General features: G+C 35.3%; 1 protein-coding gene and 1 long non-coding RNA gene across 6 annotated transcripts in view; one reads left to right on the forward strand and one right to left on the reverse strand.

Moving 5' to 3' along the window:
• Positions 1-18,908, reverse strand: part of ninaC (STKc_myosinIII_N_like and MYSc_Myo21 domain-containing protein ninaC) — a 232,689-nt gene that overhangs the window by 149,843 nt on the left and 63,938 nt on the right. For all 4 annotated transcript variants that reach the window (XM_085816858.1, XM_085816856.1, XM_085816857.1 and 1 more), the window contains exon 5: positions 3,960-4,036. In XM_085816858.1, the coding sequence (XP_085672984.1) occupies positions 3,960-4,036 (77 nt within the window). The remainder of the gene's footprint in view (positions 1-3,959; positions 4,037-18,908) is intronic.
• The window catches only part of LOC146997159 (uncharacterized), a 120,476-nt gene that overhangs the window by 92,991 nt on the left and 8,577 nt on the right, over positions 1-18,908 (forward strand). The window contains exon 2 of one of the 2 annotated variants that reach the window (XR_015041163.1): positions 16,576-16,810. The exons of the other annotated variant lie outside the window; for it this stretch is intronic. This is a non-coding gene — a long non-coding RNA (uncharacterized LOC146997159). The remainder of the gene's footprint in view (positions 1-16,575; positions 16,811-18,908) is intronic. 2 annotated transcript variants of the gene reach the window in all.

Raw genomic sequence — 18,908 nt, forward strand, 5'->3', positions numbered from 1 at the left:
AACGTTGGTCGTTTGTTTAAAGGTCGTGTTATGCCTCATGTAAGAGAGAGAAACTCCTACTAGCATATGTCGGAAGTCCACCGCGACCTCTCTGAATTTCGGTTTACTGTTCCGCGACACTGCTGCTCATGATAGCTGGGATTCCATGACAATCAAGCGAATATGGAATCGACGGGTCCAGAACGGTCATACGGAACGCTAGAATCTTAGTGGTCCCGGGCCATTAATTCCCTAGAGGACAGACATATTGTTCCTTTTGACTTTGTTGTATCGTATCCTGAATGCAGAACTTGGCTCGTGTGCATTACCAAAGAACTTTTAGAAGATCAGTTCTCATAGAGGTTCTTTGACAGGACAACAAGTGACTGCAGGAAGAGTGCTACGTCATCTGCAACACTACGGACTGTCAGCACGGCTACCATTCTTACGGCTTTCATTGACACTGCAATAGGAACAGGAACACTTACAGCGATGCAGCGGACGACGATACTGTACACAAAAATAGTACAACGCGTATTTTCGGACAAATCCCAGTTCTGTATATAGTATCATGATGGATATGTGTGAAGGCACTAAGAAGCCATCTGCCAGCTTGCAATCGTCATCGCCATACGGACCCAGTACCTGCCGTGCTGGTATGAAGCACAGTTGGGTAAATATCCCGGGTTCGCATAGCCGGTAATGTGGAGAAAATCCGTCACAATTCTGTCTTGTGTTAACTTGGCAGTAGTTGTATCTTGTCCCGGAGGCCTCAGTGAGTTATTATTCAACAACATTAAATGCATGTTGTATGCTGCTCATGCTGTCCTGATTTTGTGGTTACAGAGAGTGTTCAATTGTTGTCTTGGCTAGCACGTTGTCCAGATTTCTCATTCACTGAGAATATGTGGTCATGGGTATGCCACCACTCGCCAGCCACTATAACAGACGAACTCGTTCGTAGAGTTGAAGCCAAAGGGAGGGAAATATTCGTATAACGGTTATTGAAGCTCAGTAAAGCTAGACGTCCAGCTGGATTACAGTCGTTGTTGCTGCCAGAGGTGGCAGCTCTGCGTACTAAATTCTGCATGCTGCATATCCCAAACTACCTGCAATTTTAATACTCTTTCTGTCCCATTATAGAGTATATTACAATGAATAAGATTCTTTTAGTTGCTTTTCTTTCTGGTGAAGCAATTTTAATGCCCAGCAGTGTATTTTATTCATTTATGTTTTAACTTTCCTTCAAATCTGAAGATTAAATTTTTTGCTTGCAACTACATCAGTGTAAGGAAGCTTGCTGAAGCAAGTAGAAAATACTTCTACAAAAGGTTTCATTTATTTCTCTTTCTCTGCATCTCGCATACAGTTTGCCTTAGTCTAAGAAATATAATTTTAAATCGTCTTTTATTTAAAAAATTTACAATAGTAGTCTAGTTTGCATGTTTAGATAAGAAATATTTACATTTCTTTCAACAGCTAAATGAAGGATTGATTCTCAAGAATAAAGTAAAACAATCTCAGCAACGGTAAAATCGTGAGAAAATTGAAACAATCGTATTTTGTAACTTTTCGTTAATCTGAAAGAAACATGTTGTGTATCTATGTCGATATTTTATGAGCTTTATATAAATAACAATGAACTTGTATTCAAAAATATAGTTTAGCGTCTCTATACTCTTCACTTACTATAATCCCTTTCTCAGATCCTCTTCTAAAGATTTACATTTTTCACTTATTTTATTAATTCTGAAAGCACGTTCGTTAGTCAAATATTTCCAGACGTTTAAAATCTGACGTTTAAAATTTCTATTACCTGTGAATGTCAGCTAGTTTCAAAACGGAATTAAATTTATTATTAAACGTTAGCAGAGAGGATTATATAGTCACGGAAGGGGAAAAATTATCATAAAGACAATTTTCACGTAAAACTAAATTATTAATTACTTTTAGAATATTATATTGAGGCTATTGCTATCTTTTATCTTTATTATGCAGAGCATGTCAATCTGAATTACGAACTCTCCCAAACTAAGGATAAAATTAAAAATTTTTTAATTGAGCATACATGAAATTCTTGCTTATTACATTCAGGGAAAGCCCTTTTAATCGAACACAGCAATTAAACAACTGCTGCGTTTCTTAGACACCGCTTCGAAATTGTGTGTGTGTGTGTTTTTTCAGCTATTTCAAAATGATATACTTTGACATGAGTTTTAAACATAAAAAATACAAGAAATTGCTCGAAACCTAATCAGGCCAATACGATAGACGGAGAAGCACTGCGATATTTTTTGAGCTGAAAAGTAGCTTACTAATAATAATATATTATACGGCGCAATACAGAGTGAAGGAAACACGTGTTTGAGATTTCACGACTGAAATTCACAACTCTTTTTAATATTTTTTTCGACTCAAAATCTTGAGTACCTATAAGCCATTGATAAAAGGATCAAAGGTTTATAGGCATAAGACCTTTGATGCAGATAACTTATACCATCAAAAGCTTATAGGCTCTTCTGTGATAGTAGATAATATATGCGACTACGCTAGTTTCCGGTTTTGAAGTTAAAAGAAGTTCTTCGTTCTCAACGCTACCCATTACGGTAATGAGCTCAGCGTATTATCTACAAATTCGGACCGAAAACAACATTTCAGAACTACATTTTCTAACTTTCATGCAAAACTTTATGAAGTAACTCTTTTCGACTCTTTTCTTCTTTTTTTTTCTAATACACCTTTGCTTGGTTCGTAACAAGGCAGAAAAACTATTGCCCGCTTTGCGAATGTATAGACAGACTGCTACTAAAATGTGGACTCAAACGAGAAACGTCAAATTGTACGTGCGGGTTCCCACTTTACCTGCTTCGATCACTGTTGTCTTTATTTTGTTCGTCTGCTCCTCATCCCTTCCTCCAAAATCGGCCCACCAGCGGCGGTGCGGTAAAATCGCTAAACACTGGTATTTAGGTCCGGGATTCGAATTCCGGAGAACGGGCTGGCTGCATGAGCGATTTCATGGTTTTCCCCATATGTAACGTGTATGCAAGACAATTCCTCTTAGAAAGTCCTCCACGAAGGCATCCCTACCCTTAGGCAGATAGCCCTCGAGTGCCTTGATATAATAAATTAAACTAAACCAAAACTTACCTTCTCCATAACTCGCTTTACTTCTGGGGAAGATCATTAATTGTGCAGTAGAACTCTAATTATTCGGATTCCATTCATCGGAACTTATATTCGGTTGGTTTATTTTTCTTTCTAGGCTCAGTAAAATTAAACATATTTTTAAATTATTTAAACGTTTATGTTTTTTATTATTCATTTAAATAAAGAGTTAATACAATAAAAAAAAATATTTTTCAAGAAGATTTTTCAGTGTATCAGGCGGATTTGTAAGACATGTGGATTGGCTTAAGATGTTCAGCAATTATATAGCCTATAACTATCTTCCTCCACCTATGTCTATCTATGGTTGTTTCTCCCTCCACCTATGTCCACAAGAAGGGTATCTTAAATATCGTATGCGTAGCTTCACATCGGCTGCTAGTTCCCTGCTGTCAGTTTCTGAATCGTTCCAAATTATTATCGAATTCAAATACTTGAGTGGATTGAATGGAAAATGAGGCAAAATAAAGAACAAAATCAAACTATAGCAGTTAATGAACTTAACTTCAGAGATCAAATAAATATTATGATGGATTATATTCAGATTTATGATTAAATTACATTTCGTGTTTTTTGTGAATGCAGTAAAAAAGTTTTTTTAAACTAATTTAGTTTAAAATGTTAATAAACTATATAAAATCTTTGATCAAAAGCATCAGCCCGTTTAAAGCCCGTTAAAATTAAGTCCGTTTAAAGCAGCACTTTGCAATATGAGTGAGGAAAAATTGAAAATTCATATTAAATAGAATTATTAACTACGTTTATGAAGAAATGATTATTGAAAAAAGTAAAATAAATACTGAAAATATTACCTCTGGAGCCATCCAATAAGGGGTTCCGATGGATGAATGAGTTTTTCCTTCCGTTTCTTTAACTAAAGCACAAGAACCTGTAAAATATTCACTTGTCATCAATTCAATAAAACATGCCTATAATCGTTATTTTTTCCAAATACGAACAAAGAAGTTACAAAGAAGTGCTTAAATTTGCATAATTAATCAATGAAAACATTTTAATACCCTAAAATTCAGTCTGTCATACTCTCAACCCATACGAGGCTTTTATGAGAATTTAAATACACGTCAAATTCGTGCGTTTTGCCATCTTTGGTGAAGCAACGAAGAGATTATTTTAAATAGGAAAATATCACTATTTTTGTTAGAAATTTTACTGAGCTGTTACAGTGAAACATCGCTTAACAGAAATACTGCTTTGAAAAGCAATAAATTAAATAGAAATCGTGGGATAAAAAAACTAGTTGATTAAAAGTGTTACTCAGTTCTAGGATTTTTAATGCATTCTTTTACCTTTCTGATTATTCTAAAGCAAATATATTGTTACGAAATGCCTAGCTGCGGCCAGATAACTTTCCCTCCAAGCGGGTTTAGGGTTGCCAGAAAGATGAATAGAAAGACCGGATTGCCAGATTTGGCACACAATCGCCATTTGGCGATATTTTGTGACAAAATTGTCGATATGCAGACGGAGCAAGAACATTCTAGAACGAATTCTGACCAGTTTTCCCCAGAATGTTCTCGAAGACCGCTCAGAAGCTATAGATTTAAAGCAGTTTATCGTGAGTAGTATCTAGAGTACAAAAAGTACACTGCTCAAAAAAAAAAAAAAAAAAAAAAGGACAGTTCTATATCTCCCGTTCTACTGGGCCGAATGACAAAATTCAAATTGCGTTCTTCATGTCTCGAAAGTGCGACTTAGGATATGTATTACATTTATATATAGCACTATTCTAACATAGGTATTTTGACACAAAATCGGACTTTTTCTGAAATAACATACCACTTTTTTTACATATTTCGATTCTACGACTCAAATTATGCCAGAGTGCCAAGTTTTGTAAAAATCGTACGAGTAGTTTTTAAATAATTATTTCTCGAAATTTTAGCTCCTCAATGTTAATTGAATTTGGCATATATTTATTAATATCTCTTTTTTTAATTTCGAAATTTATTTTCATTCCAAAACAAATTCACTCATTTTTTTGTGTTTTATTTTAAAAATTTCTATTTTTAAATAATTTTTAGATATTTTCGAAAAAAGTTTTGTATTATAACCTATAAAAGTTTTACCATCATCTTAAAGTAGGTGCAGTTCTAAGCATACCTGCAAAAAATTAGAATTTTTTATTCAAAATTTTCTAAGATATACACGAATTTACATATTTTTGCGCTTTAAAATTTGGCATCTTTTTTTTGAGCGATAATAACGCCAAATGTGGTTTATGGATTTTGTTACAGTGAATTGCCACAGCTATTTTTAACCTTAAATTTCAAATAAATTTTTAAAAAGGATTAATTATATGAATTTTCCCCCCTCAATGATGCGTAATAAATATTTATTAATACTATATGAAAAGCTACTTTTTTAAAATTACAGATGATATTGTTAAATAGCTACTGCACCAATGTTATGTTTCTATAAGAGAAACCTATGTTTTGTTTCTTTACTTTGCCGAAAAATCATGGGCACCAATGCTGTGTTACAACTTCCTCTTAGGTAGGAAGCTAATGCAGAAACAGACAAGTGAAACCGCAACTAACTATATATCAACTGAGAAATTAAACACTTAAGAGTTTGCTAATTACCAAACTTTTAGTGATCGTAGAAGTGAATTTTTAATGCATTGCGTTGTGAAAATGCATCCGGGACCGTGCCGTGAGAGGATCGAATAAACAACATGTAAAATCAATAAATATATAAGAAAAAACACATAAAAGATATAAAGAAAACATAAGTAATAGGTTTCCAGATTAAATACCAGTTTATTCAAATTCCTTACAATTAAAATTAAATCTTATCTTAATCAGAGAGTCAAATTTCTTATTCAGGTTACCATTTTAATTTACTTATTTTAGACACAGGTGAATTCTTCAATTTGTCATTTTCTTTTGTTACATTTAAATTCATGATTTGCAAATCTATTACATGACTCTTTTAATTTAACGGGTACCCGTTCTATAATTTCTAAGAGGTTAAGGAAAACATATTATTTGCAATTCACATCTGTTCTAAGGAAGATTACACAAACAACTTAAATTATTACATCCTAATTCATATAAAAACCTTAATTATTACATCCTAATTCATATAAAAACCTTAAAGTTTGTCTCGGTAATTTAGAAGGGGAAAGGGAAACAATTGAAAGCCTGAGAATTAATTTAAGATTCGACGTTGTTATTTTACATTCCAAGGAAGTCGTTGAAACCTTACTTAAAGTTCAAACACAAAAAAATAGAACTTATCTTGTAAGGACGTCTTGAAGTGGAGGACTCGTATCCTAATAAGCGTTGACGTCGGCGGGGCAGATTTTTACGGTCACAAATGGAAGTTTCAGAAGACATCGTCCTGTCCTGGCACTATTGGCGAAACACACACGCAGGTAACTGGTTTTCACAACGACGAAGCTATTTTTACTCTGGAAAACAGAAACAGGAGCACTGCTGCCCAGCACGGCTGTCCGCCTGGTCTTGAAAGTCTTAAGTCACTCGCCCGGTTCAATTTCGCCTTTTAACCAGAACGCGGCAGGGGAGCATGTTTGCAGCTCCCGGCCGGAAACCTCTCTCTAGGCAATTACAGCTCGCCTTCACTCGCTCATTCCAAGAGCAAGCTCGAAGTTATAATCTTAGCCCAAAAGTAAGCAAGTCCACCCAGTAAGTGATTCCAAGAGTAAGAAGAATAAGTGAGTAAAGTCTCTCGCCTCTTAGTCAAAACGCGGCCGGGGAGCATCTCTCTTCGTAAATTCCATCGTTTCTATCACTTTCAAACAAGTTTCAAGAGTAACGTCCAAAGTAAGTTCCGCAAGCAAGTCTTGCCAAGTCTCGCACGAAAAGTGATTCAAGCTCGAATTTTCTTCGTCTCCTTCACAAACGCGGGTTCCCACTATGGCTTCAATTATCGCCCCCTTAATTTGGGCAAAATTTGCGTTTTCAACCCCTGAATGCGGAAATAAGGGGGGATCGCGCATGCGCGCCCTTCTTCACTTAGCCAACAACCGGACCCTCAATCGCCAAAACCTGAATGTCTTACATCGAAAGTCATGTGGCAACCTCTGACCCTTCTGTCACGTACTTCCTGTCCTAAGGTCAACTGCAGAATGAAATTTCTTCTAGAACATTCTAAAAGACAAAGCGCGCGAAATCATGACTTAGTAAAATTGCCTCCCTTTCCCTGCTTTTTTCACAATGAATCAAAGCTTGTACAAAAATTGCAAATAAAAGAAAAATAAATAATTTTCTTTTAAACTAAATAATATTCCCAGAAGCATCTGCTTTTCCCCAAAATTAAAGCATTAAATTAAATAATTCAGAATCAAATAAAATTAAGATTTCCATAAATCAGAAAATCATTCACCTAGTTTTTATAACGCGATCAGAAATTCTCTACACAACAATATTATTCAAAATTTTAACTTTTTGTTTGTTTCTTCCTCTTTTAAAAATGTTTTGTAAGAGTAAATTTTTACCTTCGCTGTGTAGTCTGCTACTTTGCTTTAACTTCATTTAAACTGAATTGTCTAAAACTGAGAAAGTTCATTTGATGTTTATTTTCAAAATGTTTTTAAGCATACAGGACGTTGACAATTTGGATTATGTCCCAGCTTTAAATATATATAATATATATAAATTTTTACATTAATCCTTAAGAATGTTTTAAATAGTAATTTTGTCTCATGTTGTAGATTATATAAAAATGTTCTTTAACATAGAAATTATTAGGCTTAGATTGTTTGCACCCGATATAAAAATCGTGCCACTCCGGGGTACATGATAAGCGCCGCTGGAGTGGTTTATTTCCTTTTCATTTAACAAAAATCTTGTGATTCAAATAATTATCCTTTGAACTTTGCTTTAAACTTGCATTTGATGCAACTGATATTTTAAAAAAATTGATAGGAATACAAAATTTATGGAAGTGTAACAATCGAAAAATTTTAATTTTTTTGTGCCAGCACTGAAAACAAATGTAGAAGTAATGAAAGAAACTGGGGGGAAGCAAAAACTTAAATGAGAATCTACTTCAAGGAAGTTGGGTGTTCAAAGAGAAAACTCTTGGATGTGCATACCAGCAACTAATAGCAGCAACTGAGTTAGTACTAACAGAAAAGCAAAAACCATATCATTGCAGATTGAATTGAAGAGCGACTGTATGGTTGTATAAATTTAAGTTACATCATAGAACATCATATCGTATCGTAAATGGAACCATCCCATAATTTCTCAGTCAAATTATTTGAAGCTTCAAGAATTTATCCAGTGACGTTATAAAGTATTATAACGTCACTGGATAATTCCTGCCCCCACCTTCGTAGCTTGCATTCGTGGTGCAGTGGTCTGCATGCTTGGTGCATATTCGAGAGGTCCGTGGTTCCATTTCCAGCAAGGACATTGCTCATTTTTCATTTCCTCTACTTCCTGCCCCCAAAAAAACTAATGTCTCTGCAGTGGCGCCCGAACTAAAAGGTGGTGAATGATGATTCTTCACCACCAGGCTTTGGCGACTGGGTCCCCTAATCCCCAATCGAGCTTTAAGGGGGGGAGTGTATAAGGTATTTCTCCCGCCTTCTTAGTGTGCTTTCTTTGTGTAGTGTTCTGCCCGCTCGGTGCGTATTCGAGAGGTCGTAGTTCGATTTCCGGCGAGGGCATTGCTCATTTTTCAAGTCTCCTGCTTCCAAAAATCCTAATATCTCTAAAACATATATGGATATCATCTAAAGACGCTTTCCCGCTTGATGAAACTAGTCTTTCCTTTTTCTCATGCCTTCAAAATGCTTAGCCACTAAAGACTGATGAAGGCTCTGACCAAATACTGATGAAATGGATTGAATTGGATTATTAAATTACGGCAAAGCAGGGCTATCTGCCTAAAAGGAAGGATGCCTTCGTGAAGAACTTTCGAAGGGAAACCAGCTGCCATACACGTTGCAATGAAGAAAACCACGAAAACGCCCATGCAACCAGCCCGTTCGCCGGGATTCGAACCCCGGAGTGAACTACCAGTGTTCAGCAACTTTGCCGCTCGGGCGTTTGTGGGCCTTTATGAAATGGAATACAATAACTTTATTTAAAATAAATATCAGAAATACGAAGATATTTCGAAAAGTTGGATGCTTTTTAATATACTTGCAGAATGCCTGAAGAAAAAAATAATAAGAAGAAAATTAAGAAGAAAAAAATAAATTTTTGCATATAATTTAGTTTTTTTTTTAAATTTAAACTTTTTAATCTTATGATATTTGATTCTTGCGATTTTAAATAAAATATTTAACCAAAATATGAACTTAATGTAGAATGATAAAATTGTATAAAGCAATGAGCACAATGTTAAAGCTATATAATATATTTCTTCCGCCTTCTTAGCGACCCTTCGGGGTGTAATGGTCAGAACACTGAGCGCGTAATTAAGAGATCCGCGGCTCAATTTCCGGGGAAGGCGTTGCTAAGTTTTCATCTCCTCTGTTTCTAAAAATACCTAATGTCTCTACAGTTATTTAAAGCAATATATGCAAGTCATCCTAATTTAAAATGTCGGTTATACATCTTTCTCATTTATATATCTTTTCTAAACGGAACATTGAAAGGCGTGTTAACTGTACTGTATTTTCTCTTTTAATATATTCAGTTTTTAGATGCATCGTAGTGCAGGACACAGAGTGATCTTCCGAAAGAAACGCAATTCAAGTAAATAAAATAAAATCCTGGAAAATTTATATTAATAAATATATTTAAAATGCTCAGTTCGAATGAATAAATAGAAATTTTAAAACAATTATCTGAAGAGATATTGCAACACAAACAATTAAAATAAAAGTATAAACATTTAAAAATTACCTAAAATAATAAGTATGACAAAAATATATATGAGGAAAACTATTTGAAAAAAAAAATAAACGGTGCACCTTTATTTACGCAGTTCGAATAGGTAAACAGGAAATTTTAAAACAGTCATTCGAAGAAAAAACATGCAACTTAAACAATTAAAATGAAATTCGAAGAGAAAAAATTACTTAAAATAATAACAGTTATAATTAAAAATATAATATAAAGAATGTTATTGGAAAAAAAGAAACGATTGTGACTTTTTTCCTCTTACGGGAAAGGAAACTAGGTTGCTATATATTAAGAAATTCGCCAAGTGAACTATTCTTGGCGCAACCTGAAAAAAGTGCCAACATAAATTTGTGAATTTCTCCGTAAATTTCGCTCCAAATTTTACACAATTTCATATTTAGGCGTAATTTGAGTCGTAGAATCGAAATATATAAAAAAAAATTGGTATGTTATTTCAGAAAAAGTCCGATTTTGTGTCAAAATACCTATGTTATAATAGTGCTATATATAAATCTAATATATATCCTAAGTCGCGCTTTCGAGACATGAAGAACGCAATTTGAATTTTGTCAATCGGCCCAGTAGAACGGGAGATATAGAACTGTCCCATTTTTTTTAGCAGTGTACGTAAATATATGTTTATATATATCCACTCTGTTACTCAGCTCAGTGCTCTCAGTTTCTTCACTCTTATATGTTTGTAAATTGTTCATTTTTTTCTTTAAAAAGGATTGAATTATGTAGCTCTTATCTTCCGGTTAAGGATTTTATGCCTCTGCATGCAATATTTTTAGAATTATCAACAATTTAAAAGTTGTTTAAGGGCCGCTAAGCCTAATAATTTTTTCAATGGCGGCCATTGCTTGTTTACATTTGAAACAGCAGAATAGTAGATTTGTTGCCAATCTAGAGTAAGTAAGTCTCGCAATAACGAAGATAACGCCTTCTTTAATTATTGCGAATCAAACCATGCTTAATCCATTCTGGCATTTATTCGAGGAAATAAGTGTTTAAGATTTACTTTATAATTTTCAATACAGATATTTTGAGTTTTTATGTATTTTTGCCTTGTCAAGAAGTGAAAACTGAATTAATTGAATGAGAAATGCTGAATCGTCTGTGAAAAACTGTGTCTTTTTGTTGTTATTTGCTTATTTTTTTGTATACATCGTTTTAGATTTATTATAGTATTTGAGTAGAACATGTGGCAACGATTACATAATTGTTCAGATGATATAAATTTTGTGAATTCTGAGTTAAAAATGAATTTAAAAATCTGCAAAAAAGCCAACCAAGCAATAGGCAGTATCTATGCATTCATAGGAAGAAATTCTAAACTTAGTCTCGGTACAAAAAGAGTTATTTATCTACAAGCTATCCACCTGATTTTACTGATGCTTTCCCAGAGTGGGCTGCAACTGCAAGAACTCCCCACGAAAAAATAGAAAAAGTTCAAAACAAGGCCATCTGAATGAATAATTACAAATGCACCTTGGTTCGTACAAAACAGCACTCAACAATGACTTAAAAATTAACCCACGGACTCTGAAATTCTAAAAGCTTCTCATAACTTTTTTCACGAATTGTGACAGTCACCCTAAGAATATCATCAAAAAACTAGAAAATTATGATTCGACAACTGAACAATGCCACAAGAGGTCTTGCACTATTCACCATAATAGTCGGTGGTAATGCATATACACTGGTGTGCAAAAATTAAGGACAAGACGGTTTTTTCAATATAACTTTGTACAAAAGCTTTCCAAATCAACACATTTAATACCGTAAGATCCCCAATACGTAAGGACATAAGTAATGTAAGCAACACTTACTAAAAGAGAAATCAGAGGGATAAAAAGAAGCTTTATTGAAAAAGTAGCATGGAGCGCAATGCGACTGAAGGCCGAAACATCCCTGTGATGGGTGTCCAGCAAGAAACATCCGGTCTTTAATAGGGGATATGATCTCCCCTGACTGCTAGGCAGGTTTCACAGCGTCTGCCCATGCTGAGAATGAGGGTGTCAATGAGTTGTTGAGGCATTGCTGCCCATTCGTCTTGCAGCGTCAATCGAAGCTCCGGAATCGTTACTGGTGGTAAGGTGCGAGCTGCCAAGCGTCTGCCTAGAAAATCCCATACATGCTCGATGGGATTGAGATCCGGAGATCGTGCCGGCCAAGCCATACGTTCAATATCCTCACTCTCTAAGAGTTGTTCGGCAGCTACTGTGCGATGACATGGTGCATTGTCGTCCATGAAAAGGAACTGCGGACCCATAGCGCCTCTAAAAAGACGCACATATGGAAGAAGAATCTCGTTACAATAACGGGTCCCGTTGACTGATCCTGCGTCGAAGATGTGAAGGTCTGTACGACTACCAAGCATGATGCCTCCCCAAACGAGAACACCGCCACCTCCATACCTGTCCCTTTCAATGATGTTCGAGGGATGATTGCGGTCTTCCGCTCTCTCCAGATGAGTATGCGATGAGAATCGCTACTCAGACTGAATCTGCTCTCATCTGTAAAGAGTACTCGTCCCCATTCATTGTCTCTCCAATTCCGGTGTTCCCGGCACAACAGAGAACGCCTTCTCCGATGGGCAGGCGTTAGAGGTACAGACCGTACAGGGCGTCGTGCAAACAGACCACCACCGTGCAGTCTTCTGGCCACGGTAAAACGCGATATCGGTCGTCCAAACGCCTGTGTCGTGTGTCTAGCGATTTCTCCCGCTATCTGCCGCCTGTTTCTTCTGGCCTGTAAGGCAACATACCGGTCATCTGCGGGTGTGATTCCTCGTGGACGACCACTACTAAACCTTCGGATAGCTGTTCCTGTAGTTTGAAATTGTCTCCAAAGTCGTGAAACGATGCTGTGAACAATTCCGAAATCTGCAGCCACACTTGTCACACTGCGGCCTTCCTCCAACTTAACAATGATTCGACCTCGTGTAAAAGCATCCAGATGTCGTCTAACAGATTGATTATTCGCCATTTCTCGCTGAGGCAGCAACTCGGTGTGATTTTAACTGCTATACGGCGTGCAATCTCTTTGCCAGGAATACTGATCTTACACCGACAACATGCTTTATACTACTCAGACACTCCCCCATTACGTCTACCTGCATATCTGCGCATGTGCTACCGTACATCACCTTACTTAATCTCCTGATTGGTCTTTCTGTCCGCTCTGCCTCTTCGTTCAGCTGATATGCTAATTTTTCGACTTCGTCCTTAATTTTTGCACACCAGTGTATATTTTTGTTTTCTTCTTATTTAGCCAAGATTTTTACTTAATTTTCTTTACTTATAGTTTTACTTATCAAATTACAAAGCGCTATGGACTTTGTTCTTGCCAAAGAAGGTAGACTTTGTGTGTAAATAGTTTATACTCTTGTGGACCGTGTTTCAATGTACAGAAAATTGTGTTTGTCATCGTTTTACTTCATGCCAATTATTGCTCATCAGAAGAAAAATTTTTATGAAATTTTAAAAATGCCTTAAAATACATCCTGCAAGAGATAGCGCCACCAGAGTTCTAGTCAACTAAAATGGTGATGGCGTCACACGAGCGCCTCATTTCTTCAAAGTTCACTTATTTGACGAACGGCGGCACAGGAGCCTTCGTCGCTAGTAATCTCTGAGTTCTAGCACAGCATGTGCAAAAGTACTTCCATATTATTGGATAACTCTTAGTCGATTCTTTACGCATTTAAAAAGTATAATATATTGATAAAGGCTCCTAATGGCCAACTGCCTCTTACTAAGTGATAAGACATACAGACATAGATATAGTTAAAAATGAATGAAATGTAACGCTGTTAAGTGACGTAGGGCCAGAGTGTCGCTATGGTAAACAAATATAGTGAATTTTAAAGAGGGCATTTATTCTATTGTGGTTTATGAGCTATCAATGAAGTAAATTTATTTCAATCGAATAAGTTTAAATGAAATTCAAGAAAGGAATACGTATAATTTAATATTCCGTACAAGGAAGTCATGTGATGTACACATCAGAATTTTTTTATAAGTCATTATGAAAGTCCCATTTATAATTTGTTCGGTGCATGTCATCAAGGCATTTAGTAATTCATTTCAGCTGTCAACAAATTTTACAGTAAGTTTACAAATTATAAATCTTACTATATTTCTAGCTAGACCTTTTCTCTTGTGATAAAAATACCCATCAAAACTACTTTTTACCAAAGATTTTGTTCAAGGATTAGTTATGCATGGTTAACTAAAAAAATATTGACTTTCAGTTAATAATATAATGGAAATAATGAAGTTCAAATCTATATGTGTAGACGCGCGAGCCAATTATGTATGAAATCAGCAATGAACAACGTCATTTTCGATTTCATACTAGTTCATGTAATTTATAAGTAAAAGACAACAATATTTCAAGTAAAAATACATCGTGTCTTTTACTTGAATTCCGTTTCCGACATATCTGTAATTAAAGCTTGGAGGTCTTAGGGTTTTTTTGGAATTCAGCCACTGATGCCTTGAATTTTAAAGCTGCGTTCCAATTCACCGCGCTTACAACAGAGACGAATATCGGCAGAATCTGTCTGCAATTCCGATCCTTTAGGTCTGCTTTCTCCTTGTGTTATATTTTTTAAAATATTCTACCAAAAGCTATGGTTAATTAAGGGCGATTGGGATTCAGTTATTCTCCAATCTCTCCCAGACGATTGGTCGAAATTTTAAGAGGTATTCAGCCATATCAATAACTGTGAAATTCCGAGTTGTGTCTCTCCTACTTAAAACTGGCAATATTATTCAAGTCCATGAATTTTGTGATGCCTCTTCGCTGGCCAATAGTTTGGTATCAAAGACTAAATTCGCGCCTATAAAGCAAATATCTATTCCTCGATCAGAACTTTGTGCCTCATATTTGTTGACCAGATTATTTCGACCTCTTTTGAACACTTTAAAGAAGTTTAATTTTTGAAATTTATACTTGGATGGATTCCAAGGTAGCTCAATATTGGCTATCCGATTATCTACTTAAGTGCAAAACTTTTGTTGCAAATAGAACATCTCAAACCATAGAAGTGAAACCTATTAAACACTGGAATCATGTTCCTTCTAAAGAAAATGCAATCCTGCAGACATTGCATCTTGAGGTATTCTAGCGACATGTACTGTGTGGTGGAACGTTCCGCCATGGCTCCATTAGGACGAGGAAAAACTAGGCTAAATATAAGTTAAGATCTGAAAATGATACCGAAGTAAAGGCCGAACAAAGATCTGATCCTATTTTTATTTCTTATTTATGTGAATCGAACTATTTATTAATTAGTTTATTCGAAAAAAATTCACCTCATCGTAAGATTATTCGCATTTTGGCTTATTGCCAATAATTTGTTGCTAATTTCAAGAAACTTATTAACACTCAAAACATTTCGAATAACGATATTCATTCCAACTGCCTTATGCCACTAACATTTCTAGAGATCCAAGTAGTAGAAAAGATCATTATTCATTGATTCAAAATCTTTCTTTCCAAACTGATTTGGAACGTATAAAAGGCAAGAAACTTTTATCCAAGAAGAGACAAATGGGTTCTCTTTATCCATTCATAGACCAAGTTGGTCTCTTACGGGTAGGAGGACGTCTTCAAAATTTATCTTTAGCATTTAACTCCAAGTATCCTGCCAAAACTAGTAAGAGAGCGTCATATTACTTTCATGGTGGTCCATCTTTATTATCTCATTTCATTAAGTAATCATACTGGATGTTTAGAGGGGAAAGACAGATACGTAGTTGTGTCAACCACTGCTTAACATGTCATCGATTTAAAGTTTCCACATTTCCGCAATTATTGGATAACTTACCTAAACACCGCGTGACTTTCGAACGACCGTTTTTCATACCTGGTGTGAACTATGCTGGTCCTGTTACCTTTAAATTCAATAAGGGACATGTTTCTAAATTAACGAAAGGCTATTTAGCTTTGTTTGTTTGTTTATCAACTAAAGCTGTGCCTAGAAGCAGTCAGCGTTTCGATGGCAGACTCGTTTATTACTGCATTTGAAGCCTCATTTCATGTCGCGGTGTACAGAAGTATATTTACCGTTAACGGTATCACTTTTACAGGAGCTTGCTGAAAACTGCACAAATTAAATCAAATTTGGTTTTCTTTGTATTGAAGAGATCAGCGTTTCGATGACAGATCCGTTTATTACTGCCTTTGACGTCTCATTTCATGTCGCACAACAGCATATTTACAGTGACAACGGTATCAGTTCTGTAGAAGTCTGCCGAAACTGCTCGAAACTAAAACAAATTCGGTTTTCTTTGCATGGAACAGCATCAGTATCACAAGAATAACAAATTAATCTATTTAATGGCATTTCATACCTCCTGCTTTACCACAATTTGGAGGACTATGAGAAGCCAGCTTTCTGTTAGCGAAATTTCATTTGAGAAAAGTATTGAGAGAGACGCTTTTGACCTAGAAGAGTTATCAACACTACTTGTTCAGATAGAAGCTATTTTGAATTCGTGTCCATTTGCTTACATGAACGATTCTGATATCGACTCTATCAATGCGTTGACTCTATCTTATCTTATTACAGGTGATAAACACAGCTACCTGCTCGCATAATGAGTTCTATGTGGAAACTTATTCGACGTGGATTCTAGAATCGCTGGGAGAAGGAATATTTGGTTTCTCTTCAAACGGCTATCTAAGTGGCAGCTCAACAATCCCCATTTGAAGATCGACACTGTGGTTCTTGTCTTCGAAGATGCATCTTCACCTTTAACCTGGCTTATAGGGCGTATCATCGACGTCCATCCTGGCAAAGATGGGTTAGTTCGTGTAGCCATAGTCAAAACTAAAACTGGTAACTTCGAAAAGCCTACAATTAAAATTTACCTCTGTACCAGGACTGAACTTGAGTGTGTGTGTGTGATAATGGCAAAGCCTCGAGGGCTATCTGCCTAAGAGGAGGGATGCCTTCGTGGAGGACTTTCTAAGGGAAACTGGCTCATATACACGTTACACATGGGAAAAACCACGAAAACGCCCATACAGCCAGCCCGTACGCGGGATTCGAACCTCGGACCGAACTACCAGTGTTCAGCGGCGGAGCGGTAAAGCTCAGCCGCTGGTGGGCGAACTTGAGAGACAGGGAGTTATGTTTACTTTCGCTAGATGACCTCTGGTAGTTAATTTACAGTTATTCATTGCCCAGCGTCGGTTGTAAGATTTAGTGTTGTCGTCGCCATGGAATTCGAACATAGCCTACCTTTAACTATTTTATATTGACCTTTAACTGAAATATCATATTATTAGATGCTGCATATTTTAACTATTGTATGTTTAGAATTTGTGAAGTGCATGAAGAAGTAGTTGAATCGAGTAAAGTAAACAAACTTGAATTCGTATTTAAGCGCCATTTGATTATTGGCTATTAAACAGTGTGTATAAAAGTATTCGTGCGCTTATTAATTTCAGAACCATTGGTCGTAGATATATTCTTCTGAAACGGAAAGGAAAGCTTTAAATGATGCAAATATTTATGTTATAGCATTTTTAAATTAACAAAATAATACTGTAAGAAATGCAAATCTAATTTTTATATCTCTGGTCCGAACAGTTACATTAAATAGAAGTTCATACAGATTGTAAAAACAAGAAACATTTATTTTTCCTACGGCATATTTGACCGAAATATATAAGCTAAAACATTTTGGACTTTTATCCACTTACCGTGATAAGTCGGTTAAAGAATAAAGGAGAATAACTCCAGATCGATGTATTTCTCTTTAATATCACTTAATGGATTAACTTGGGATTACATTCTTCCCTTCATGGCTTTTTAAATTTGATTCGCCGAAAACATTTCACACGGATAAATCATAAATTTTCAGTTGCTTAAAGTATTTTAATAATATTTTTATACAGTTCCATTACTTTTTAATTCTAATTTAGTAATTATAAAGGCAATTCGTTAGATTAAACATATTTTCAATTTCTTAATTTATGCAAACTATGTTACGAGATGGTTTTGTGCCAAGACATGAAGCCTAACACTATTTTCCAGGATACGAAATCTGTAAGATTCTGTGAACAAGGTCATCTACTTGAAAAAAAAATAGTGATCAATACTTTTCACTACAGTCTACATAGCAGGAGCAGCCATTTAATCTAATAGCATTAGAAATCTTTTTCTACATTGGTCTTTCATTTTTAGCTACCTACAAATACAAACATTTCACTCTTAAATGTTTATACTATTTCTGAACATAATTTCAAATTTTAAGATTAAATCTCATTGATTAAATATCGTCATACTTTTTTTTTCAGTTTTTGTACAGGAGTGAAACGGTTTGTATCTTATTTTTTAAAATGATAATAAATGTTTGCTAAATATAAATCAGGAATGGAAGACAGTTAGTTAAAAGAAGTTAGATTTCGCAATTTTTCGAACATTATACAAATGATTTCTTATTAAAAGCTTTTTGGGAAAAGAAATGCATGTTTACGACCAATGGTTGCGAAAATAAAAGATTTTATGAATGCGATGCATAAGTGGTCCAGATTAGAAATTTTTAGAATAATTTCTTATTCTCGCTATTTTATATGAAACTCTGTTCGTATGAGTTGCGTTCATGTGTTCATGTTAAGAAGTACAAATCAAAATTTCAATTTAATAATCACGAAGAGTGATACTTTTAAAAACTCGCTTTATTTCTAATTATTTGCTTCCATTATTTGTTTCATTTGCTTCAATAAAGAAGCAAATAATTTCCATTATTTGCTTCTCGAGGATGCATATCAGTCTAAATCGTACTTCATTCTAAAGGATATTTGGTTTATCATTCCTGTTAATATATGAAATTTCGCGGAAAATCAGTGAATTATCTTCTTAAAAAATTATGTTTTATTAGTTTTGCTACTGCT

This window comes from Stegodyphus dumicola, chromosome 5, assembly GCF_044657685.1.
Source record: "Stegodyphus dumicola isolate Sdum_Otavi_A_Nest chromosome 5, ASM4465768v1".
Taxonomy (NCBI): domain Eukaryota; kingdom Metazoa; phylum Arthropoda; class Arachnida; order Araneae; family Eresidae; genus Stegodyphus; species Stegodyphus dumicola.